Below are 27,834 nucleotides of genomic sequence, written 5' to 3' on the forward strand. Positions count from 1 at the left end.
TGGGCCTTTCTCACTCGAAATGCAGACTAGAGGTGAAAGGATGCCCAGACGCCTGAATGTCTCCAGGCAGCAAGAAGGACAGACACACTGGCCACCTGTCTCTGGGCGGGTTAACATAGTCACTAGTGACATTTTCAAGTCATGCCGGTTGCTGTTGCATGAAGAATGAACTGGACTTTCCCAGAGTGGGCTACATTGAGGTCACACTTGTCAATCGTGTCATGTATATAAGCCAGAGTAAAGGAACTAACATGTTCATGACAACGCTTTATCAAACAACGGATACGAGATGTATGTTCTCCACAGATCTGGTCTGACAGCTCTTTCCTTCAGCATCATAAGTTCCAAAATACAAAACCAAGTGAAATGAAAGAAGAAGACAATGAATTACTGATTTTCCAGAACATTTATTGAAAAATTAATAGAAAAAAAGATATTCAGAGAACTTCACTAAAGAACCATCCCAAATTGAAGAACTATTGTCTACATGTTATTGAGGCAATTTTACCATTAACTTCAACAAGTCTGCCCAGGTACTTAATCAACAACCATAAGTGTCGTCTTGAAGTAAACCTTAAATCCTTAAATCCAAAATCATTCAAGTCCAGAGTAAATTTTCACATAAATGAGAGATTTTGGTATTAACTTACATTGACCATATGCAACAATGCGAGTTCACATTTTGATAAGGTTGAGACTTGCATTCTAAATCATTATTTTTTTTAATTCAGATATTATGCCGGATTCTGTCCAGAAACGATCATTGGCTTGAAAATACTGTTTTTTTGGAGAAATGACCTTGACAATGACTTTTAGGAAAATAAATTTTTTATCACTGATAGATTTTGATGAAAATCCCAAAAATGTTACCAGTGACGTCCCTTACAGTCCAATGATACACTGTTGCTGGATTGATTCAAGTACGGCAGAAGACTTACGGAAGGTTCTAATGATGTACAAGCTATTAAAAGTTTTATCAGTCTTCTCTGAAAGTATTGGTGGTAATACACAAAGGCGGGCTTTGGAGGATGCAAGAAATGAAACAGGAATCATAACTGAGCTAGTCAACAAGAAATACTAAATGTCTTTTATGTCAGCAGCAAAGAGATCAGCTGATGACACAATATGACAGGTGACTCTTCTCTGGAGAAAGGAATAACTTTACAAGATTTCCACTGTTTCTGACGGTCAAATATTAAAGACATGATCTGAAAACGTCCTGGTTTCTGTCCTAAGGAGGTAATTACACAAACTGCTGCAATACCCCATCACAACATGACCCATTTGCACGACATCAATTGCCAGAGTAATTCCTTGATATATGTTTCCAGCCAAATCTGGATAGGGTAGATTTTCCAGTGTCATTTCCTGCACCTTTGTCTTACAATAAAGTAACCGTACAACAAAGCATTACCTCCTGGCAAAAGTCTACACTATGATACAACCACAATGTGCTGTATATCTGTTGCCCACTCAAAGGTTAGTAGGATTTTCCTGTTGTTTTTTTGGTTTATTTACAGTAGTACAGACTATGTTTATACACAAGATTTCTAAAATATATAAATAGTTCGAGGGCTATAGAAAACCTGACCTCGCTCGAAGCAACGAGAATCGCCCGAACGTTCGATGACATAAATATGTACCAGTATACCGACATACCAATATTACAGAAGTTTGTACATGTCCATGTCATTATAATTGCGGAACTGAACACAAAAGCTATAAATTACTTATGTACACCATCCTGTGTTTAACTTGCAGACCAGCAGTTAGTAATGAAGACTGCACAATAAATGGAAAGAAGCAAGCACAGAGATTGTAGACCAGCAAAAGTGCAAAGTCAGAACATAATGTAAAAGGGGTTAACAGCATTCAGTTGTTTCAGAACTCGGTTTACATCTGCAAGAAAGCTAAGTGCAAAGATTTTTATTGGTGTCTCTTTGTTGCCAGTATTCTAAGTCTAATTGCAGCAAGCGCTAATCAGCTAGAATGTATAAATTCTCCCGAGTATGCAGTTAATGTAAAAGCATGCTTCCCATTTATAGACAGCTTTGATCTTTCCTTATTTCTTGCAATAACCTGTGGTAATTTTGTTTAGTTGTTTCTTTAAGAATTCATTTTTCAAAAGATAACAGAAAGCCAGAAGTTTTTTTGGACTCGAGCAGTGAAGAGTTCCCCCCCAAAGCTTCCCTCCCTCCCGTGTCTTGTCAAAACATGCGGGTGGCAGCAGTAGTTTAAGCGGTCCAATACAATACAAATCAAGTCCATGTCAATTTCATGTGCTTATGTGTCAATGCTAAAGTATTGGTTCATTGTATCAGACCAAAACTCATTACTTACTGGACCTCTACCTATTGCTTCCTGTCCATGGTAAAAATTATCTCATTGTTTGGAAACTGTATCATCACAGTCCCGAGTTACGACCATATTGTTCTACGATTTACAGACAAATTAAAACAGGCTTGTGCTAGTTCAACAGTGTTTTCGAAAAAGAAGGACGCAAAAAAGGAAGGCAAAAAGATTAAACCATGTAAATTGTTGAAAACCTGAATTACTCATTAAACATTCTTTACAGATCATGCCCAGATAAATTTCTAAATCACCTAAAGGGCATCCAAATCTTTGTAGAAATTCAAGTACTGGTCAAAGGAAGGGCATTTTTGTAATAGATATAAAATCTTAAACAGCATACATGATTTGCAAGGTGAAGTATTTGAGACTTTGCCACAATTCTTGATTATTCATTTTCCTAAACATTTCTGAAAAAAACATCAGTCCAAGCCTTCAGAAAAGCCTTTCCCTCAACTTTTTTCAAACTTCACATCTATCTACACCCATTTGATGGAAACACCTTTCCAAAACGGAACAAGTTTTAAGCTGGCTCACATTTGTGTAACAACTTGTTGAGTAAGAAATGCAACAATTTCTACAATGAATTAATGATATTTTTGGAGATTCAACTCGTTTTACAAAACAAGGCGAACCCCTGCGAATAATAATCTGTGTGTGGTGATGAACTGGATAACATACTGTGCACTAAACCTACTACAGACAAAAATCAAAATCATGAAGTACAAATTAAACACTAGAAATAAGCTATACACGCAGGTTACATGAACAGGAATTTCCCTAGGATTTTGAAACGCAATCAGCTTAGATATGTAAGAAGTTTATGACGAAATCCTACAAAGCCCGACTGAATTTGATTTGCATATTGATTTGCTACAATGAACAATCTTAACCAAAAATGAAAACTTTCGTGCAAAAATTAAAACAAACTGCAGTAGCAGGGCTTTTCCTGTCAAGCATCCTTCATTTATAAACAGTCAGGACACACGCAACTTTGTAAATATTTTTTGACAGCCTGTTCCTCTATCACACCCCCTTGCCAAAATCCAAGGAAAAACCTGTTATGCAACTTCAGTCAATGCTTGACTGTTCACATTCATTGTCACCATGGCTAAAAGGAAAAGTTTCAACTTGCAGAGTGATTTTTCACACAATGTAGGGAGAAATGTGGGTTTTTTTCCACAGTGGTGACCCTGTTATGAAAAATGCAGCAGGCCCTCACCATAAAATGCACTGTAGTACTTGCCCCAGCAAGAACTCTACAAAAACATTATGCGAACCCAACCACGCTGAACAAACCAAACCGCAGCGTCTTGGGGATTTTCAACCCATTGAGAAAAGATAGGTGGGACAATATTATCATAGATGAGAGCGAATAGGAATAATAACAATGCCTTCCCAGCATCACCATATCATCATTATCAATACAGCATTCTGACCTTTGCCGTTATGGAGAGTAATATTCCTTGTTCAATCAAAACGGTCAATTTTGGCAATCAGGACTGCACATTATTTGCTGAAAATATAGCCATCTGCTAGAAATCAGTGATTGACAATACCACAGACACGATTTTAAGTTGTCCAAAATGGTCCTCAGCAAATCTTAACATTACTTGACTGCAGTGTTAGGTAAGAAATCAAATCTGAATGGCCACTTCTAACTTATTTTGAGCAAGGGATAGAAATGACCTATTCCACAATAATTTTATCTCGGGTGACGATTAATCCCTGGATCACACCAAATGATATAACAGTCATTTCGTTTTATCCAGGGATTAATTAATTTGGTGTGATCTCAACATAAAGTTGAGGTGTACCGGCAGAGAACCTCCCAGGTTCATGATTGTCTGAGAATTATTTCAACCAATTCAAAAGGAAAGCAAACTATTTGGACAATAATTAGCAAAAAATATTCCTTGAAAACTACCCTCAGGGAAACCTAATCAAACTCATTTACACAGAAGAAGTTAAAAATGTGAATTTTAATGATATTTTCCAAATCAAACTCACAAAGCAGTAAGACACACAGATGAAGACTGAATTATCGACAAGTTTCACCGATCTCTTAGAAAAGTAATGCAACCCTCCCCCTGAATTGTGGGGTATTTCAATTTGTGCACTTAACTGGACTTAATTATTAACTATGCATCATGCAGATGTGTTTTTTTTAATCTTAGTCCCACCCACACCCACTGGCCTGAACATAGGCCTGCATGAGCAAAGCTGTGGTTAGTATGGTGTATGGTGTTGCCCGAGGCATAGTCAACTTAATGTATAGGATGCTAGTTTATCTTAAGTTTCACTATAGCAAACTCCTCGACGTTTTACCTCTCCATAATCATATTTCTCAAATGCAAAGATCCTGAAGTGTACTTGGTGCAGCACTCAGCGTGTACAGCACTCTGTATGTACAGCACTCAGCATGTACAGCACTCAGCTTGTACAGCACTCAGCATGTACAGCACTCAGCTCGTACAGCACTTAGCTTGTACAGCTCTCTGCATGCGCAGTACTCGACATGTACAGCAAACCAACAAATCGTTTGTGCACACACAAGTATTGCGTTGCAATGACAAAGCCATCAGAACCGAGGGCAGAACTGCGTCATCATGTATGCATACAACCCGGAATAACAACTCTTAAAATCACTTAACCTGATTACTTAAATCACCATAATGCATATCTGAGGATCCAAAACGAGTGACTTAGGAGTACGCAAAATCATGCCCTGGCAGTTTTGACTTTAACAAGCATATTTGTCTCCATGTTACAGGAAACCTTCCCTCCATCTACGTAACTTCTAAAACTCCTACAGAACAAGGCTTGAATATGCTACACTGGATCAACCAGTACAGTCCTCCGTCTGCCTGCACCAGAGTCAATTGAAAATCATCCGAAGATACCACAAGAACCACACAAAATCAATGGTCTCCATCCTATTTTTAACAATTCTACGATATAAATGTGTCTATTCACTCGATCACTACAACTGGTTGGTCCTTTGGTGCAGTGGTCAATGAAGGAAGTTTCATGTCATTAATCCTCCTCCACGGTTTGCGGGCGGCGCGACGGAACTCGTGATTCGTCAGAGTTTTCCTCAGTTTTCTGGAAAATAAGATACAAAACTTTGAAAATTTACAATTAGTTATTAGAACATAACACTTCTCTCAGGACACTTCTTGGTCTTAGAGGGCCTCAATTCGTAACAAGGCATTGCCATTCTCCTTTCAAAAACGACCAAGTCCGAAGTATCTGAAAATACTTCCTTTGCCAGAATCAGACAAAGCATGGCCAAGAAAAAGCCATTTGAAGTGAAATACTGACAAATTTTCCAGGGCACATTCGCCTTTTTTTTGCCTGCTGTGCCATTTTTTTGTGAAATGGAGTAAAGACAAAACATGGCCCTAATGAAAAGGCAGGCTGCAAGGCTCAAAATAAGAAGTAAATCTAAGCAATTCGCTAAACATTTCACTTCCAGTTGCACATCTATTAAACTCAAGGGAGAAAGTAATCATTCCCTTCAAATAAAATTTTCTTTAGAATGTGCATTAAAATTTGCTATCTGCATGTCTCAAAACCCTATCCTTTCAAAAAGGCAATGTATTTTAGATGAATCTTATCTTGAGCCCAGCAAACCAATTCAAGAATGGACTTCACCACCAGTCGCACCAACTTCACCCAAACTGTTACCTTATTCTGGAAAACAAGGAGAAAGATTGAACATATAAAGGTGTGAGGTGGCGAGTGATGAAGAAGCCCAAGTTCAACGACGCACAATACCGAGATAGAACGAGAAACCTACCTAGTTGCCTCTGTGGACACAAAGTAAACATCATCAGGTGCGTCTACCCAACTGAGGAGCTTTCGGTTGCCTATCTTCGTTGGGTTTTTCCCTCCACGCCCATTCATACCATGATGGTTCATCAGGTTATAGCCCTGAGAAATGGAATGTGTAAACCCTTTAGTTCACATGCATTCGCTTAGATCGGAATTAAGAAAGTTTTGGACAGTTTTGAGGAGTTCACGATTCTAAAGAGGTTTTATCTAACGTAGCCACAGGACTACTTATCTACAGTTAGACGAGTTAATTTTTGTTTTTTAAGACAAGGACATAGTTTTTTTTTACAAAACCCAAATCGCAAAGAGAAAGAAGTGCAGTAACCACCGAGTGTTTAAACCACTGATTTCAAGTGAGTGCTTTGATATTATCACGAAGAAGCAAACGCCAAGATTTTATAAAGAGCGCCAACCCACCGCAAGAATTATTGTTATTTAAAGACCACCAGGCCAAAAAGCATGCAGTATGCAAGAATTTCCACACGTCAAAATTGATAGCATTCAACAAAGGAATTTTGAGGACAAACCACAAGCAAATTGCCATCACTGCAAGCAGTCATAACTAGGCTAAGCTACCTTTGAAGAATTTGGATGATCTAAACGGGTGAAAAAAGAGTTTTTTGCCAAATCTCAGAACTTTCAAGATGAGCCATCAATGTGTACTTTGGGCAGACACTGGAGGAAAGTTGGGGTGCAAAACACGCACGCATTGTGTCCAGAGACATTTGAATGACGATGATGATGTAAAAACCCAGCCACCTAGGCATGGTTGCAATGAGGCAATAAGAAACATGCAAATATGATGAATATTTATGAGCTACAGAACATGCAATGTCAAAGGTCAACCCTTTGTCGTTTCCTCAACGGAGAAAGTCCATGTTGTTAGGATTAGGCTTCTTTTCTATGTATGTACATGATATTCTTGGCCGTTTCTTGTGGTCTGACTTCAGGGCGGGCTCAGGTTTAGTTAGTTATGGATCATGCTGGACTACATACCCCTTTCACCAATCAATACATAGCACCACCACTGTCACCAAAAGAAACAATTTGAACGCAGCACTAATATCTGTTCAGTTGATCAGAGCCATAGTTAATTGACATGGCCAGGAACATTATAATGCTGCGGTAAATTGTTTTCTTTTTCTTTTTCTGCCAAAGGTGGGGCTATGATGTCAAAGGTCAATGAAAGGAGTACAGCAACAACATAAAGGTTTGAACTGAAGAGCACACGGTAAACTGCGGTCACGTTTTATGTCGCAACATCTCAAATAAATGACTGACACAAATCTAAGCAACAAGATTTACAACATGGCCGTCATATTTGCGTGGTTGTCCCGACGTTGCTTTTTGCCTCATTATCACCATGCTACTTACATCGAATGATACATCACTTACCTGAGGTTTGATGGAACCAGCCTGACGGATAACACCTATTGATGGTCTCTTTGCTGCCGGGCCGCCTGAAAACCAACACAATGCAACAATTGTACAACCCAAACCACAGAAAATCAAAACAAACCTACAACCGCAATATGGAAAGTTTAAATTTTAGTTCATAGTCCTATGAAATTAGATGCAGCAGAAATCTTGTAAACAAAAGCAATTGCCTCCTTCAACTACCAATGCTTGTATGACCACAAATTGTCCTCCCCACACCATTGTCTGCTCTCAGGGATAAGCACCAACCTGTTTTATTACAAATGCAGCTATTTCTATGATATGAAATTAGACTGAGTAGTTTAGATGACAGCATAGCGTCATTGTTTATCAGAGCCACTAAGTTTCATTGAACATGTGTAAAAATGATGACCTACCATCAACGCCGTTAGTTTGTTCATATCCCCGTTTCTTCATGATGGACGGAGTCCCGCTGGATACCATCACATCATTGTTGGCATGGTTGTTGGTTTCTGTAACAAAGGAAGAACAGTATAAATTCCATATTGAGTACATCTTCCAAACGCCTGGCCCAAATCTGCTCCTGGAAAGACTCTTTCAGCAACAAACAAATGTCTCAATCGAGTCCGAATCTGCTCCTGGGAGTTAGAATCTGCTACTTGAATGACTCTTTGAGCAACCAACAAATGTCAGTTTCACCCATTAACATGAAGAATGAAATTCATTTCGCACTGACCTTGATTGGTGGCATTGCCATTCCTACTTGAGGAGGACATCGGGAATGAATGCTTCCTAGGCCTACGATCCGGATTGTCGGCACGGTGTAGTAACGGTGGTTTCTCCATCTTGACATCAATGCCAAGACGGCTCAGAATCTTCTCGACTGGTTGACGGATTTTGGGCTTCAACTGATCGAGGACTTTTCCATCAGTGAGACGAGTCTGGCCTGAAAAAGAAGGATTTTATACAGGATCAGCAAAAAAATCCTCAAGAATCTTGGAAATTCTATTTGAGATCTCTGATGATCTTGATATATCAGAGATGGAAAGCTTCTAGATAAGTCTTCATTACACGCAGCACAAAGAGTAGAGTGAACTACCGAATAATCTTGCTAATAGAAGTAGCTTTTGTGAAGGTCCAGTGTTTTGCTAATTCCATTGACAGCGTGCCCCTTCGCTGCAGAGGAGTCTTTCCTTGATCTCCACTGATGAAAATAGGCAAGATTAGATTTAAAAGCGAGTCTGTACTCATCACCACATTATGACTCTTTATAGGCCAAGGTGTTGGCTTTCTAGTCGCTAATTACTCTGTGCCATGTATCACAGATTAACCAGTTTAGTTTGTGTTAATGATAAAACAGGAAAAATTGTTAAGTGTGTTCAAGAAAGAGGTAATAGACTACCAAAAAAACCATTTCCCACAGAATAATAATTTTTTTCAGAAGGCAATTCATGAAATGATTTGATTCTGAAGAAAATAACCATTCAGAAAGTATTCCGTATTGATAAGTGTGACATAGATAAGTGTGTGCAAATACATCAGCCCTGAACTCCCAACTAGAAAGTTCCCTTATTAATCTATAGTAGCACCTGTGCTACTGCAGTTGATCTCATCCAATAAGACATGCACGGTTTTCAAATGGTGAACTTCACGCGCGCCAGTGGAAAGAAAAGAATTTGTAGAAGAGAGCAGTTGTAGCAATATCAACAGCTGAAGATCAGACGAACGTGGTGGCTTTATTTCACACCCACTATGGCCATTGTATAAGATATCTTCTGCAACTGCTCTGACAGCATATTAGTATAGTAATGACTACTTTCCGAATCAGAAATGACTGCTGTTGCCAATGTGGCCAGCATACTTTTTCGACCGAATCCCATAGAACAAATTTTGAGGTGGTGAAATGATTTGTAATGCAGGCTTTGTTCACTTGTATGCTGTTCAAACACTGCAAAACTCTACGCCATAATTCATTGAATTCGTTAAATCTACACTTGAGCAATGACGTCCTGCCTTTCATGATGGCCAACGAGTGAATAACCCTTTAAGACGTCTTCACAAAACGGCAGCCATGACCGTGTGGGGAATCCCTAGGCAAGCATCAACAGGGAAATCGTGCAGTGCCTCCACACATAAATGATAACACCTCAAGAGTGTTTTGGCTTGCATTTCAAGTTATCTATCACCTCAGCACATGTTCTGTGAAATTCGGTTAAAAATAAAGGAATGCAGACCAATTGGCCTAGGCAATCACTTCCAATGCAGGGAGCAGTGATGACAGGCATCAGTCAGAAAGAGAGGACAACTACCTTGAGTCGACAATCGTTCACCATCTTCATTGTACATGTCTAGGTAACCCCTTTCCTTGCCTAAAAATCACCGAAATATAATAGAACTAAAATCTTTGCATAATAGTTTACTTCACAGACACAAGGTGGCAGCATGGTCTGATCACATGTCATGTAGGTGAAAACATTCATGAGGTGCACGGCAAAATCAAATGTGATTTCTTACATTTACTGTATCAGCAGAAATTTAACGAAATGAAAGTAATTCAAAATAATAAGGAGTAAAAAGTCAACCAAAAAAGAATGAGGAGTTTTCAGTTGATATCACAATACAAGAATTTTACTGAACTTGCCCTCTCTTTCTGGCGACCTTCACCTACGTACTCTGGTACTCCCAGAGTTAACTACCAAATAATCTATAAGGCTTTTTAAGTTGCAATCATCGAGATTGGACATATTGAGGTGAAACAGCAGCACTATTACATTTCCAATGACGATTTAACTAAAGCATACATAGATTTGGCAACTCTAATATTAAGGATGTCAGCTTTACTAAATGAGCTGTTAAAATTACAACTTCACAGTTCAAAAATATTATCTACTTCTAGAAGCAAATGTTCTTCACAGCCCCAAGGATGGCAAGCAAATCTTGGAAACAGCGAGTTACCAAAATTCTACAATACAAAGCTATCTCTGAATGTTTTTCTGTTTTTAAAAAATTGTTTGAGTTTACTTACACTCCTGTTTGATGCCAGCAATGTTGATCTGTTGGAAAGGGTTCCTAGCAGAGTGACGTATCCTAAGAATGTCGTCACAAACGCGCCGAGACAAGCGAGTGAGCGCCGTAGTGATGAGACAAAATGCGGCTCGCGTCTTCATGACTGGTCGTGGACTACCAGACCTAACAGCTAATCCGTGGGCAGTGGCCAGATGACGAGCGAGGTGGGCTTTCAACTTGAACTCCTGCAAAAAGATACAATTATAGAGTCACAAATGGATTTTCTTTTTGGTTTAAAGAATTCATTATTTCTTTACTGGAGACATGATCATGATGCTTTGACAGACACTCTGCTGTCTCATTCTACAAGACATCAGGAGTAAGATGAGAGGCTGGACAAACAACCTACCTTTCCACAGCCGCTGATTGTACAACGGTGCATCCTCAATGCTGCCATATGAGCAAGACGCTCTGGAAGAACAAAGATTTAAAACTTGTGTTAATCATGGTTGGTCAGTTTACTATTATGGCAGTGGTAAAGTGAGAATTTTATTGGCACGAGGGTAATTCCATCCCATTCCTAATTTCCATTTTAAAAGGGTTCATAGTGAACATCTTCCATCAAATTGAAACCTAGCTGGTCTTCGCTGCGATCACAAGGACTGCTGCAGTCACAATGGACTTAAAACTATTTTCATTACAAACATTGATATCTGTGACCAAAGGCCTTTCTGACACTTTGCCACCAGAGCAAGATTTGATGAATATAATGTGTAGTTCACAGTTCATGTCATTTCTGCAGTCGGTGTACAGAACATGCATGTTTCAAAATAACCAAAGCAAACCAACAAAAGATATAACACAGATGCGTCTACAAAGCAAATGAAAATACATTTATAAAGGGGCAACTATAACACCTATCTTCGTTTTCAGAAGGTGTCAATTAAACACCGAGCGACAGGTCTCATATTTTCATGGACAGGTCTCATAATTCCGTCAAATGAATTAATACACCAAGGAAATGGTTTCTCAAAAGGTGTTTTCTGAAGATTGGGTGAGTTTGTGACAGTTCACTGCAACCAAACTGAGGGTACTCTTTATCAAACTGCCAGAGTTTTGGTATGTATTTGTTGAGTGAGTGCAGGAATATAGCCTGACAGGGGTAAGGGAAGTCAGTGGGAAAAACAACAGAAAAGAGGCGTACATCTGCTCTTTGGCAATTCTGCAACCTAGGAAATCAATGCTTGTTTTACGTCATTGGAACAGTAACCCGGATGTCGTGGTTTTGTAAAATTGCAACTTTTGAATCCTTTTAATTGCGTTTTGACAACCACTTAACAGTAATTTCTGTAAACGCAAACATGTGAAAACAAAAGGCCCACGAGTACTAAAGATTTGGAATGGAACATACATCTACATACAACAATAAATGGACATGTAACAACGAAATTTCCATATATTTTGACCCAACCTTTTTTGTGGCAGAAATATTTGAAATTCAGATTTGGCTAAGCATGCAGATAGCCAAGGACTTGAAAATTAACTTAACACACAAAATAAGGGTAAATAATACTACGATATCTTTGAAACTGATACATTCACAATTAAAAGGGCGGTATTTTATGCCAGCACCCACAAACTTACCATAACCTCCGGTTTCTATGACAACCACAACAACAAAAGAAAAAACAAAGTGAGAAACCAGGAAAACGTGAACCAATCAGTGCTACAGGTAGGAATGCTCCAAAAAAATCAGAGAAGCAGAGGTGGGAAATTGGTCTAAATTCTTTCTTTGCTGTACTCTTAATCAAGGTCTCACCAATTTCTTAAAGATACATATCCTATTTAAAGATATGTTTACCTCTTCTCATTATATTTTGTGGCAAAAATTTAGGGACCAGTCCCACTGATTTAATGACAACATATTCTAAGGGGCTCTAATCTCCCTCCCCCCTACACCCACCCACCCACCCAATCAGCTAACCTTAACTCTCACAATGATCGAGGACACCAGGAAGTTTTGTGCATTTTGTGGAAGTGAGACACATACATATATGTACACTGTTGGAGAAGTGACGTGTGTAGACTGGTGCCGATCCAAAACTCTGACTGACACGCACAGTAAAGCTATTCAGTAACCGACATCATGACATGTTATACTACACAGAATGAAAGGCAATGGCGGTGCCAGGAAGTAGCTCACCAAGGACCAATATTGCTCAAACTGAACTAACCCTCCCTGCAAGAACACACAGAAATATATTTCGTTTGATAGAAACTAACCTTGTCTTTGATTTGGGTTTGGTCTCTCACCATCTGCAAAATCAAGAAGAATGTGAAACAAAAGGAAGATATAAAACATCATCAACAAGGGTAGATAAAGTACTTGCTGTGATATCAAGGGAAACCAAGTACCTGTTGGGATATTAGTAGCAGAAAAGTATTTCTACTGATGTTTGGGTGAACAAGGTGCTTTCTTTGCTACTTTGTTAGGAGCTCCGACCAGACTATGTGTTAGGTTTCTGCTGGCAGATGAATGGATCTAAGCTCAGAAGAGCTGAGTTCCATGGGTTATTCAACAAGCACTTTTCACAAAATAGGTAACAGGTCATGATTATAGCAATATTTTTTAGTATGAGCTCAGAGTTTGTCAGTGCAACGTCGCGAGATTATGGTGGGTTATATGAGGTTGAGGGAGAAAACCAGTTGGAAGTTGACCGGAAATTACTACACACATCATGCTTTCTATTATAATCTAGGTGGCGAAATCTAGTTTGCCGACATTTTAATACAGGATATTCCTCAGTTCTGAAGAAGGCAGCACACACAGGCGAAGACATGCAAATCATTATGATATCAGACCATTTCATTTTATCTGACGCGATTTTGAAACAACAATTATTGCCATCAGCAGAGAATCACCTACGATAGTTTGATACTACCACACCAAGCTCAGCCATGCTCAGCTGTCAGTTCAATCGGTAAAAACTGAGACAATTTTTATCAGATGTTTCATCAAAGTGAACCAATGACAAGAGACTTCCCGATTTATGCCTGTTAGGTGCTGCCCTCTAACAGATGAAAAGAGACTACAACAAAATGAGGAGACACCGTGACATGAAAATGCAAACTGACTTTTTTTCCACATCTTTACTTTATGACCTTTGGATTGATGTGGAGATCTTCTTGTCAGTGTCAAGCTATGACTTTTTCACCGTATACAAGTTTTCAACTGCATTTTGCTCAGACCAGTAAGTCACTTGGCCACATGGGACTTTGTTTTCTGTTCTGGGTTGCACCAAACACATCATTCATAAATGTGAGACTTAATGTATTTTAAGTGTCACATTACTAGCCAAAACTACATGAAGCAAAGCCACACTGCCATTCAAGACTGCTCAGATACAAAATAAGTATGAGTTCCCTGTAGTATAATGTCATTAACGATTCTATTTTTTAAATACTTATTTGCAAAATTCCACAACAGACGTTTTGAAGTACTGAATGGCAGTGTACAGATAATTACCAGAATCATAAGTTACAATATGCTGCACTACAAGACACCCTCCATGGAGGCTTGACAAAACATCCAAGTTTTTACACCAAATTCAAAGAATAAAAGACTTTTACAGAAGCTTAGCAAAGTATTGTACAAAAGCTAAAGGGCGTCCACCACAGGAAGATACCAAATTTCGGAGGTGAAATCTGAATTAAAGCGGAATTTTTGACTCTGTGACATGAATGTAACAGCATTGTTAATGTACGTGGAGTTCATGCTGTTGTGTGGGTGTACAAGTAAAATGGTGTAACCAAATACCCATATTGAAGTAATGGGTCTTTGGTGTAACCTATGGTACAGTGTCATGCAGATACGACTATGAACTGAGCACACGAGGTTAACAGTATTGAAAATAGGATTATAAAGAAGTTGTACTCAATCAACTAACACCCCAGTTAAGAATGAGTGATTTGGATTTGCAGAGGATTGGCCACAACATCGATAACAAAAGCATTTACCAGGTTTGCTGTCCAAAAAATCTGAAATAGTTACAAAATGCAAAGATTTTTTTAGATATCTTCATTACGATGTTATGCTAAACTGAGTCCCCCATTGTTCAAGGTTTTGTAACGATACTAGAAAATTTCCAAAACGGCTTGTTTCAGATTTCTCCAAATTGATAGACAACACAATTTGTTATTTTCATGCAGTTTTTAAAGATGTCCTTCAATTATCAGCGATGAGTTTTCAAGTTTACCGAGAAAATTAATCGCATTAAAAGCTCCATGGAGAGTTAATGAGCGAAGAATCTGGACAGGCGAAAGGCCATGTGACCATTCGAGTTTGAAGCATCGTCAACCTAGCCAATGAGATGCTCAGATCAAAAATGAACAAATCAAAATCAAGTACACTTCTAAAACTACAACTAACGAAGAAATTAAATGTTTTTCAGTCATCCGACGTAAGCTATTCTATGAATATGCTCCCAGAGGCTTCAGGGTCCATTTCCCAAAAGCAGCCTAGTTAGTTGGGCACCTCCATCCAGTAAAGCTGCCTCGGTGAGCTTGCTTCTCTGCATATCTCCATGCCTTCCAGTGCATCGAGTGCCTTTTTTAACGACGGGTAATAGGACGTTTCTCCGAGAGTTCCTTCGGCAATGAAATAAGTGCCCAGGGAGTAAACGAGTTATCAGATATTAAGCAGTCTACCAGCAGTGTGCTTGTAGTTTTATGGTGTTAAAATGGCATATCCAGTACCACCCACAAGTTCAGAAAAAGTTATTTCAAATAGGGGACAACTTTGTTGGTCATGTCTGAATTGAGCTTACCTAGTCGAGTTGGCATCCGTAGGCCACCATACTTCTTCCAGTAATTCCAACAATTTGAACACAACCGACACTGCATGTGGATGGGACCCCACGAGTACCACTGGTGGGAGGTAGCAGCTAAAACAAATCAATTATAAACATTACAATTTTTACACATGTTGTGCTCAAAATCTATCATTACAGTACAGCAGTTGAGAGATTTTGTCATTGTTTTCAATAGGCATTTGAAGGTCTACCCCAGTATCAAAAACCAACGTACTCAACGTCACCAGATACAACCTACTGTGAACAGAGAGATATTACCCACACAAGAGATGGACCGGATTACTTTTAGATCAGAGTAAGACAACATGTGAAGTCATCTGATACACTGAAGCTTCGTTTCTATGAACAAGTAGAAAAGTGGTCAAGACACGAACGCTTCCTGAAACAAAAACGCTACGTGAATTTACTGTCACCATGACATGCATACACCACTGACAACAACTCAGCCTGCAACCTACCATAACAGCTTTCACAAGCTCTTCCTGAGATGGCATCAGATCCTTTCGAATTATTCGTGATCGCAGCTGGATTGGGCTTATTACTGCAAAAAGAGACATGACACTGAGCACTGACACAACAAAAGATACCCGGGTACCATTCTCTCATCTATCTACTTTTCACGGGAACATCAAGCTTATCACACCAAACTGCACCAAAGTAGGAGCAGGAAGGGATTCTCTGTTCTCATACCAGTGTAACCCAAGGACTCTCTTGGCTGATCAATACTTTTTTAACAACCATTCTGCTATTAGTTTCAATTCAAGTCAGGATCTGGACATTATGGAATGCTGCATCAATCAAGACCATTCTTAAAGGGTTAAAAAAAGCCTGTAGCACACTTTTTAAATGTTCTATACTCACTAGTTGGGAATGTAAACCTGCTTTAGTTTACTTTCAGCTTCAGCTGCTTTGATACGTTTCTGAAAACAGAAAATAGAATCAGTTTTAGGGATAATTCATGAAATTATGAACTTCTATCTAAGTACGAAATTACACCTTGTGGACTGTTTGGGAACATTTGGTAAAGAATTTCAGAGCCAGACAAATAATCCTTATTCATTGATTGGTGAAGAAAAATAATGATGAAACAAAAGTTTCAGACCGACAAGACTTATGGCAGTTATGCTAAGATATCCAGTGTGTAAGAAACCAGAATTGGGCTTTGCAAAAATCATCTTTGGCAAGCACAGAAATGCAGTCAGGCAAAAGGCTATAAATCAATTATCTCAAACATTTCAAATATAGAAGAAAACTGAGCTCACCTGTTGCACATATCGATCTGTTGTTTTCCACATGTAGTAATATTCAACAATACTCTTCAGCGTTTTCCATGGCAGCTGAAAAGAAGACAGAAAAGATGCAATAAAGAATGAAAATCCGACTTCAAGAAGCAAGTCATGACGACCTCGCCCACACAATGATTCTTTAAGGGGTCTCCTTCAATCTTCCATATTTATCCTACACATGTCTTTTCGTTCGACCCCCAGCAGCGAGCCATGTCGACAACCCAAGATTCCAAACAACCACTCACGGCATTGTGTCGCAGTCTGTTCCCCATCATGAAACTGACAACAATACATTCAAAAGCTTAAATAAATCGTCAAAATTCTAAGGTCAAGAGCCCTTTTCAAAATACTATATTTTCAGAACAGAAGCTGACAAAATAACATTCTTCAACTTACGAAATCTTGTCGAATATCATTAAAATCTTTTCCATATTTATCTAAAGCTTCCTCGAACAGATTTGCCTCTGACGCTGACCACTCTTCCATCTCGTCTCGACATAACACTGGACCGCCCTGTGGAACTAAACTAGCGATTGCCTTGGCCAACTCGTAGCAACTTTTGTGTAATATATCCATGGCGTGGAACTGGAAAAGATCGATATTTTTTATATTATCAAGCTTTTCATCCAACAACTCTCAACATTGTCTTTATCTTTAATTTAGTCGACTCTGCCAAAAGCTTTTTGAGTTTTTACAATCATTTCATGCTCGAGAGAAGGAAATCACAAACAATGAAAAGTTGTTTTCATTTGTTCCAGTCAAGAATTTTTGGTCAAGAAGTACAATGATTGATATCAAAACTGATGCTGACCAGATTTCACAGGTTTAACTTACTAGTGTTACATCTCGAGATGCTGCTGCTGCACTCATGTGTAGACTAGGTTGTCGGACTGTACTTGAACAGTCTAATGCTCTGGCAAATGTACCAACCGACCTGTAGGAGACAAAAAACACCATTGGTCATGGGAATAAAGAGGACTAGGAAAACACAAACATTCTCTAAATCTATTTCTGGTCAAAACACAGCGTATTTGGAAGTTCAGGCTACTTCGAGATGTAACAACTCCAAGCAATGTCTTCTGAATTTGTCCCAGACCAAATGATAATAAACATTCTAAATTCTAAAACAAAACACACTCTAAGCAGTCTTTTCATTCTCGCATTACCAAAGAATGCAAACTCCCTCCAAATGTTGACAATATTCTGGTCATATTTTTTTGCCATTATATTTTCTTACCTTGCTATTACTAAAAATTGATCTGTTTGTTTATCTGAAAGACCGTTATCAGGGCTAGGACTCCATATTAATTCTTCCAATTCTTCTATATTCCTATCATCACTTTGCCCTGGAACATCAAACGATGGGTCAATTATGATTTACACATGTATGACTAACAAACATAACCATCCTTGGTTTTATGCACGAGAGACTAGGAAGTAGGCCTTAATTTAATTTAATACAGGTTTTACTCAATGGACTGTTGTCGCTGCAGAATCTACATATTTTATTTTTCAGTCAAAATTTCACCTCATGGTCAGACCAAGTTCTACTCAACACCCCCCCAAGTCTTTGGAGAATTAGTTCACTTTCAACTGGAATGTTGGATTCATTCATTGGAACAGTCTATCGTCAAATTCTTTCAAGACAAAGTGGATATTACGTACCTTCTTTTAATAATGACGTTATATCTGCTTGATATCTAGAACCTACTCTAATTTCTCCTTTATCAGCTAAAAGTGTTTTCTGTTGTGGGTCATATACTAATGAATAGAAAAATGTGTCCTGAAAAAGAAAGTTACAACAACATAATAAAAATAGCACGCTATTTCTTCACAGACACTTTCACATATCAGTGAATAAATCACATCTACCATCTTGACCCTTGAGTTTGGGACTCCCAGTCACCTCAGACTTCGTTACACCATTCGTATGAACACAGGCTACACAAGGGACTACCTCTGGAGGTTCAGAATACCCAACAACTTTGGTAATCCCCGATTCATCAATGAACGAAAACAGGAGGCTTAGCAGCGTTCTGAACAACACTCAGCAGCAGCTGGAAGCGATATTTCAGGTCCTCAACTTGATCATACAAGTGACTGTCTGTAGACACCTCAAGGTCAACCCATAGGCCCTTGAGAGCCAAATGAAGCACACAAGATGGTTTATCTTGATAAGTACACAATTCCTCACAAGTTCACAAGGTGGATCTCAAACTGCCTGTTCACTCATCAGTCAGATGAACCAACAAAACTACCGCCAAAATGGCGACAGAGATGTGACCTATTTTTTGCCCATATAGGGACATCTCATGATCAACTTACTTCTTTATTTAAATATGATATTAATGATTCTGTTTCATTGAGCAGTGTAACGACGCACTTCCCCCTGATGTGTGTGGCCGGTAATGTTTCAACCTGCCGTGAAAGAAATAGTTCCCGATGTTTCAGCTGGTGGCGCTGTTGGTCGGACGTTTCTGGATCTTCGTTTTCCCCATCTTCCAAGGCACCTGGCAAAGAGAAAACGGAAAGGAACATGAGTGTTGATAGCATTAGCAGCCGAGATACAAAAATGTCCATTTTGTACTGGCTGTGAACAAAGTGTAGTTTGGCAGGTCGTGACAACATCTTCACCTGGTTGTGACAATGTCCTCGCCTGGTTGTGACAATGTCCTTGCCTGGTTGTGACTCTATTTTGGAAGTCATTCATTGGAAGCACATGTGTAAACACACATGATCTTCCATAGCAAATTCCCCCAGAAATGTGTAGACTAGAAGGCCTACAGGAAGGGGTTAACCACAACACTAGCAGACAATGATATGCAGCTACTGGTTTTTCTCAACATAGACAAATAACCAGCAGGCTACGCAAAGCTCATTCAGGTTATCGTAGATGACATAACCAGTTGTACATGTACATGCGTGCTCAGCTGGGAGGGTTAATAATTTCATAATCTACGTAGTCATACCTTTACCAAGTAGATGACATGTAGGCCTACTCATATATTGTAATACGCAGTACAAAAATACCATACATGTAGAACCTCTTTGACTATCTGCTGATCGCAAAAATTCTCTATCGGGAAATTGACTATTCAGTGCCCCTGTATAAGAGTATATTTGCCAAGCTAACGACTGCTGTCCCCACAGCAGAACCATGCTAATCGATACCTAATCTAGGACGAGGACACGGTAACACAGTTACCCTAATACAATACATGATACCTCCATCTATTCTAGCCTCTGTTATCAGGACACCTCCCAGTAATGGACCAGACTTGTATGTTCACACGGCGTCCCGACAACAGAGGTTCTAGTGTAGGCTACGGCTAACAAGACTTCCATGAGACTATCATGACTATAGTCAGCAGTGTAGTCAATAGTGCCATGCCCCATTTTTTCTTGAACAACGCAAGCCGATGATAGCTAACGATGGGTTAAGAAGATAGCAAATGCATTGATTTTATTGATAACAAAATTCTAACAAAATCAGTCAAGGAATGGGGATACTAGGGTTAACCAATTACTGATCACTGTTCCCAAACCAAAAATCAATAAAATTAAAAAATCAATAAAATTTGGTGACCATTGGAAGGAGATGAAGACTGGACCCAAGGTCACATGAAGGGCAGCCATGGCATGTCTAGCTTTGTGTGTCACCCATTTGGGGCCCCAATGATACAAGGCACTTAGTCTTTACATAACTGCAGTCCAATCAATACTTTTATATATATACATATTTTACATCTTAGCATTGTACACAGCAGACACCTCTCCGCCAGATCAATGTCACCCATGACGCTCCGTGGCTAACAAACTAAAGCCCCATTTCCCCCAGAGCGTGGTGTTACAATCACCTTTATTTTATTTCAACCAAAGCCACCTTCACGCATCTTCACTATTTTTAGATCATCTCAAAAAGTAGTCCTCAATGTTCCCCAGAGGGCTGCATCATGTATCCCTCCACCCTAAAGACTGCACCATAAAAGTAGTTCACCCAAGCACGAAAAACTAACAATTGAATGACATCTACAGATCACATGCTAAACACTGGAGAATCCCGCACAGGCGCATCCAACAATATTCCCTCTTTTTTCGGGATAATTTCAAACAGCTCTTTAATTTAATTTTATATAATGGCACAATGCCAAGGGTTAAAAGAGCCAGAACATAACTGATCACATGACTAGCACATATGCTTTGCTTTCTGTTTTCTCTTCTTCTTTCTTCACTCATTCCTATTGACCTGGCACATGGTATGGTAATTCAAATGCTAATCCCCGGTTGTCCACAACCGACAACAAAAACTAATGGTCAGTTCAAATCACAAATTACATAAGACCAAAACCGAGGGGTCACCCCAGCCCCTGAAAAAAATCAAATTTGTTGTAAAGGAATTAAAGTTTTTGAGATTTTAATTGATAATCAAGAAATTGTTATCTTTTGAAAAATACAATGTAAGGAATAGCTAAGTGACCAAAACGGGAACTGATAACCCCTAATTTGATTGGAATTAGCCAATTGGCTCAGACCAAATGGTGAAAAATCACACTCATGGGACTCAACAATGGAATTAACTTTCTTGGCCTTAAACATGTGGCCTGACCAGCCAATTGATTAGAAGAAGCAGTATGACAACAAGGTATAGTCTTATTGCAGTGAGTCGCCAAATTAGAACGATGCTTTTCGCCAACCCTAGTATCTATCATTTGGTATTAGTCGGAAATGGATAAGATTACATCCATTTTAGGATACCAGCTGAAAGCAGTCAACACAGGTGTCATGCCTTAGCAAATGGTGCCTCACATCCAAACCAGCAGAACACTTCAAATGCAAAATTATCAACACACCAGAAATTCTGCTCCCAATGGTGAGTGGAATTGACAAGAAGATTATCCAGTCATACTGTAATGTAGATATCAGCAACAAATTTGACGGCTAATTCTCCTCCATCCAATCCAATGCCCAACTTTTCGGACTTGACAACCACAGAAGCTAGCATAAGGACTGCTGATAAAGCTCTTACAACAAAATCTCACATTGAGTGTGTACATGTATAACCAAGAATTCATAAAGACTCTGCCAACTCTGCACAGTTAGTGTATCCTACAAAACAACCAACAAGTCAAATAAATTGTAACAGAAAACAAACCAAAAAGTGCTGTTTCCCTGAGAAAGTTGCAAAAATAAAACAGTCTGAAACATTACTCAGTTTCCAGTGTGACAGAATTTATGTGTCACCAATGTTGGAACTAAATCTTCAGGGCCCAGGCATTCAAAACCAAAAAAATCATGTTGTATCAGTTAGTTATTCAAAAGTATCCTTACAGACGTTATAACTTTCAGTTAAAATCCCATCAAAATTGTCATGTTAGAACTATGGTTTTGAACAACCCAGCCTCGGTCAGCAGAGTTCAATACTTCAAGTTGAGTTTAGATATAGTCGACCTCAGCTCAGGATGCTTCTCCCTCTTTCTGTTGCTCCCCTTTTGCACTGCACAGGCAGGGCTTCTGCTGAATAACCACGTTTGACTTTTAACTGGAAACGTCATAAAAATGTGCCAAGTTCCTAGGTTTATCAGAGGGGAGTTGAATTGAAGGTAAATTTAGCCTGGCCGTGCCCCTACCCCATACGACGCTGATCAATGACAAACCATCATAAGCCCCAAATCGTCCATGGTCCCTTCCATGTTAGATTGTGAGATTGGTCATGAGCCATGAAAAGGAGGATGAACAGGACAACAGCTTTCCACCAGCTCAATATATTGTCAGTGGACAAGTCTGTGAAGGGCAGAAAGGTGAGGAACTTCATATGCAACACCAAAAAGGGTACATCTGGTAAAACACAACAAGACAAAAGTGAACATTAAAATTTCATCACTCAAAACTGCTTCACGACAGCCACTCCATTAATTTATTGTTGAATTAGGAACACCTCTGTTTGAGGGTTCTTTGTACTGTTATTGTGATGGCAGGGCCGGACTATTTCACTGCCACTGACAAAGGACGGGTTAGCGGGGCTTACAAGATATTCATATTCCTAAATGGGCATCAGCATTTTTTCTGGGTCGTGCAATGTCTTGTAGCAAGCCAGTGATTTTTGAAAATAAATTATCAAGAAGTCTGTATATTTTTGTGAAAAACCACATCTTTGTTGAGCTGTACACCTTTGTAACAAGTCTCAAACCAACACCAGTAGGTATGAAATATTGGTAAAGAAAATCTATCATCAGGCAGAAAAAATGCTAAATCTGGTAACCATAGCAACACTCTCAGCACAGGTCCAATTCCTGCAGTTAAACACCCTAGATATTGGGTCAATTTCGGAGACAAGGGGACTCTTAATTCTAAAATTTCGTCCTCAATTATCATGAAGGTGTATCTTGTCACTGATTGTCAGAGTAGTGCCCAACACCTCAACATAATTTCTGAAATTATTGATTTTCAAAAGTTAAATATTTAAATGATATTCATACAAAGATGTAGCTAATTTGCATGAATTGTTATGGTCATGAAAGCCTAGCAGAAGCACAGCTGAATAAGCAAGAAAAACTTTCCCGAGTACAAACAATCAATGGTGCTGTGCTCTCAATAAGGAATACATTTGAGGAAGTCAGGCATTCGTCACTAATCCAAGTGCTCAGACAACAAGGGATATGTCTACAGGCTGATGCCAGTGACACTGATCAAGATCGGGGCCCATAGCTCAGTCAACAAGTGAGAGGCCTAAAGACAAGGCTCTCTGTTGGTCTCAAAGTACCAACAAGTAAGAGGTCTATTATAAAGGCTGATGTCAGCGATGAAGCTCTCTAGTTTCCCAGTGCTCAGACAACAAGTGAGAGGTCTAATATAAAGGCTGCTGTCAGTGATGAAGGTCTCTGGTTTCCCAGTGCTCAGACAACAAGTGAGAGGTCTAATATAAAGGCTGATGTCAGCGATGAAGCTCTCTAGTTTCCCAGTGCTCAGACAACAAGTGAGAGGTCTATTATAAAGGCTGCTGTCAGTGATGAAGGTCTCTGGTTTCCCAGTGCTCAGACAACAAGTGGAGGTCTAATATAAAGGCTGATGTCAGCAATGAAGCCCTCTGGTTTCCCAGTGCTCAGACAACAAGTGAGAGGTCTATTATAAAGGCTGATGTCAGCGATGAAGCCCTGCTCAGACAACAAGTGAGAGGTCTATTATAAAGGCTGATGTCAGCGATGAAGCTCTCTGGTTTCCCAGTGCTCAGACAACAAGTGAGAGGTCTATTATAAAGGCTGCTGTCAGTGATGAAGGTCTCTGGCTTCCCAGTGCTCAGATGACAAGTGAGAGATCCATTATAAAAGCTGCTGTCAGTGATGAAGCTCTCTGGTTTCCCAGTGCTCGACAACAAGAGAGAGGAAGGCTGCTGTCTTGAGATATGATGGTATACCACCCGCATGGTCATAGGATTTGATTACATCATTCTTCAAATGATGACCCATGTACTAGTGCCAAACTCGCCCACACACCAGAGTCTCCTGAAGGTAACTCCTTGGCTCTGTAGCCTAGCCCGACCAAAGCAAGCAACCCCCTCCTACCCCAAAAACAAATCCAACAGCAACACCAATCCAAATTTACAGTACAAACCCAGACCTGGAATGACAAGCACCTTCACCCAACCACAAAAGCAGCTCACAGACAGTGGGAACCTCCCTGCCATATATTCTACAGCTGATGCAGCCCACCAGTTCCACATGAATTCAACCCCACTAAATAACCTATTCAAATGTAGATATCAGATCAGCAGCTTCAAGGAAACATTAACCCTATAACACCTCCCGACAGAAACTAGGTCAATGCTTGAAGGGATTAGCCAGCACAGGTACCACAAGTACAGGGTGGAGGACTCCAGGTACTGGGCAGCTATAATAATAGTGCAAAAGAATTTCAGAGGCTGTTTCAAATTCTTATTCAACTGACGGCTTAGATATGAGAAGAAAGTTCCTGATAAGCTAATGACTAGTAGTAACCATGGCAACCATCATTGTACAGGCATTCCTTGAGAAGATGAAGCAGGCCTTATTTGCAGACACACAGGTTAACCAATTGTCACAACAGATCAATAGTGGGGTTATTCACACAATGACAATGGAGTTGGAGATATCAATGGCACATTGGTTAGAACACTGGGCTCATAGGTTGTGACTATCAGGGGGTTGTGATTTCCACTTTTTTCTTTTGTCCTTGAGCGAGGCACTTTCCCCACCTTGCTGAGAATCTTATCTAAATCATGTGTATTCAACTTGAATATATAGTAACTTGAACCCATTGCCAAGTTGCTGAAATAAAGGTATGCGTCACTGTCATGGGGGGGGGGGGGGGGGGGGGGGGCGGGACTTACTGACACTTGAGTGTGTAACCTTAACAAGTTCTTTTTAGTCAATAAAAATATCAACTCACTTGTATTTGAATTTGATTTTTCCTCATGTTCATTATTCTCAGTCGGTGACTTTGGCTCCTCATCATCATCAAAAAGATGTTGACCTGTTGGAATGAGAATAATTTAGAGAAGATAAGATACATGCGTCATCAGGATGAGGGGAAGGAAAGAGCAGCATGTAGTATGTCACCTGTCCTGGAATGAAAGCAAAACTCAGAGCTCCCACCAACTGAAAATATTCATGAAATAAATTAAAGCCAATGTTTTGAACATCAGCTGGGAAAATGAATCTGAGATGTAATGTACTATAACTCCTATACTCATTCTTACTCCTTCACAACTGTAGGTTAAAATCATGATAAGTTGTTTAAATTAAAGTACTTTAAACAGCCAATATTGTAAAACTTTTATATTTGAAGCAAAAACATCCTCAATGAACCTGGGAACTATGAAAAAATTTATGATTTCAGTCACTCTCTGCAGCCAAAGTTCATAGAAAACAACTGATTACTCGATCCAAATCTGACACGGAGAGTGCAAATTCAACACAGTCAATACTCATCAACATCGCGGGAAAACGGGAGATTTAGCGCTAGAGTCAGACAAACGCATTCGATTTCCATTACACTAGGCATGTGTAAAGTAACTATTTCCGGACCAAGCCAAAACACAACCAATTACAAACTGTCCTATACAGGAACCTTCAACATCTTAATTTTTTTTAAATAAGCCTATATCGCAAGAAACACGCCAGTTATGAAGGTGGGGATCGAACTAACTGGAGTAAGATGAGGAAACATGGGTTTATTGCCATTTGAAACTATAGGGAACCTGCAGTGCTGCCATCTATCCTTTAATGCTTCAAGACAACCCAAGCACTTAGCACTAGCAGATCAATAACTTTCCGCCGATGGAGGAGTGATACGTCACATTAGGCGGTAATGTCACACGCTGCGGGAAGTGGACACTTATGAATGTACACCATGTCAGAGGATAAATAAACAAGCTGTAGGTTTTTGATTTTGAAATATTAGATGAAGGAAAGTAATTTTTAACCAGATAAAACAAAATTTAATTTTTAATTTAAGCAGGTGGAATTGGAAGGTTATTGAAATACTTTTTGAAACATGTTATACGTCCAATTTCATTATTTCACCCATCAGTTATCCCATCCAATAATGTTATAATACAAGTTGGAATAATACAACTGGCCCAATGACCTATATTTGATATAAGAAACCAATTAATTGAAAACCAGTTAGAAAATTTGTTTTAATACCTCAACTTGTGTATCATGATTTTGTTATCTTTGATCAGAGATGACTGGCTTAACTGCAATTGCATCAATATCCAAACATTTTTTAGACAATACTTTTTTCAAAAATACATTTTTTGGTCCAAAATATACCATTATCTTCACCAACTATGATTTTTCCGTCGGTGATCTGCCTATGAGTAACCGGTGATTTGACATCGCCAAACTTCTAAGCATAACTCAAACTGTAAAAACATTCATCAAGAAAAAAGATTGAAAACAGAGTAACACTACTCTACCTTTAATGCTACTTACTTTGATGCTTGTCGGCCAACTGAATAAGTGAGCTGGCAATGTCTCGCCGCCGGTAAAAGCACATGACTTTGGCCTCAACATTTCCATTTGGAGTCTGTAAAAGAAAGAACGAAAACAAAATGTTAATCCACAGAGAAATGACACTTTTTTTTCTGTTTCGCCTTTTCCTAGATTTTATACAGTGTATCCCAGTAAATACTGTGTCATAGCCACCATGTACAAAATGCATGTGGCTTCATCTCATTCTCAAAGTTACTGATAAACTGGTTCAACTGATTTTGCTGAAACTACGTCAAAGTAAAGAAAAGAGACCATAGACTCACCTTATTGAGTTCTTCGATCCTTCTGATTTGGAACGGAGTAGTTGAAGACGTCTCAAAGTAGACATAGTCTAAACAAAAAAAAACAACAAAAAGGTCTTTGTGTGAATATGAGATCAATAACCAACCGCAACAAAAAATAGTGCGCGTGTGCGTGATTTCATCATTTATAGGTCGAATTTCGCGATAATCTCTGTTTCAAAAGCAAGGGCCTGACTCCTTTCCTTGACAGGAAACCTGACTTTTTAAATTGGCTTGATGACTTTGAGTGATATTCGGCAATTAAAAATCTTAAATTCATTAGGACCGCATCACAACCCAATTTGCATCGGCACCCTCAACTTTTTACAATTTTCGCAAAAATGTCATTCAAAGTTGGCCATAAGAAATTAGCTAGAAGTTACTTATAAAGTATAGACCCCAGTGGAATCATAAATTAGCTGTTAGGGAAGCCCTAATCTTCAAAATCGATGGAGTGGTCAAGTGAAATTCTGCCGCGGTATCGCGGTATGCAGGGCATATCGACTCTTCCATGCTTTTCCATTGTAAATACACTTACCTCCAACTCTGTACATATTTGCCGCCATTTCTGAGTTAAAGTGATTCTACTGACCCCAGCATACGTTTATTATCCTTATAAACTGCCAGAAGAAGTTGGTTAGATGATGTAGTCCAATTTTGAACTGCAACCGGGGTCAAAAGACAGATCACAGAATCGCCATTTCTCCCCGGTCTTCTCTGTCTTCCTCCTCTCTTTTCACACGTGACGTCATGCGTCCTTCGGCTATAATCGTTT

The 27,834-nt window shown here is 39.3% G+C and overlaps 2 protein-coding genes across 8 annotated transcripts in view; one reads left to right on the forward strand and one right to left on the reverse strand.

Annotated features, from left to right (window-relative positions):
- Positions 1–27,834, forward strand: part of LOC135485567 (phytanoyl-CoA dioxygenase domain-containing protein 1-like) — a 72,981-nt gene that overhangs the window by 42,126 nt on the left and 3,021 nt on the right. The gene's annotated exons all lie outside the window — the stretch shown is intronic.
- On the reverse strand, positions 388–27,779 carry LOC135485560 (metastasis-associated protein MTA3-like). 7 transcript variants are annotated; one of them, XM_064767692.1, is made up of 24 exons: positions 27,598–27,779; positions 27,042–27,109; positions 26,719–26,812; positions 25,169–25,252; positions 19,073–19,257; positions 18,413–18,530; positions 17,985–18,093; positions 17,582–17,681; positions 17,144–17,332; positions 16,724–16,798; positions 16,323–16,381; positions 15,920–16,002; positions 15,417–15,533; positions 14,608–14,628; positions 12,874–12,906; positions 12,235–12,249; positions 11,000–11,061; positions 10,610–10,835; positions 9,894–9,953; positions 8,321–8,530; positions 8,001–8,096; positions 7,582–7,646; positions 6,152–6,285; positions 388–5,454 (listed from the first exon to the last, which is right to left on the reverse strand). In XM_064767692.1, exons 1-24 carry the CDS (start codon positions 27,623–27,625, stop codon positions 5,322–5,324), a joined length of 2,364 nt encoding a protein of 787 aa, XP_064623762.1. In that variant the 5' UTR covers positions 27,626–27,779; the 3' UTR covers positions 388–5,321. The 7 variants fall into 7 exon arrangements, with proteins under 7 accessions (XP_064623762.1, XP_064623764.1, XP_064623763.1 ...); XM_064767694.1 differs by lacking the exon at positions 14,608–14,628; XM_064767693.1 differs by lacking the exon at positions 12,235–12,249.

This window comes from Lineus longissimus, chromosome 3 (assembly GCF_910592395.1).
Source record: "Lineus longissimus chromosome 3, tnLinLong1.2, whole genome shotgun sequence".
NCBI lineage: Eukaryota > Metazoa > Nemertea > Pilidiophora > Heteronemertea > Lineidae > Lineus > Lineus longissimus.

What these genes read in the sequence shown, in the direction of transcription:
- LOC135485560 (XM_064767692.1), bottom strand. Translation starts at nt 27,625, where the DNA reads ATGGCGGCAAATATGTACAGAGTTGGAG. An exon ending in TGAACGATTGTCGACTCAAG is followed by an intron (nt 8,531 to 9,893) that starts GTAGTTGTCCTC and finishes CTTCTTTTTCAG; the next exon opens with GCCAGACTCGTCTCACTGAT. An exon ending in TGGCAATGCCACCAATCAAG is followed by an intron (nt 8,097 to 8,320) that starts GTCAGTGCGAAA and finishes CCTTTGTTACAG; the next exon opens with AAACCAACAACCATGCCAAC.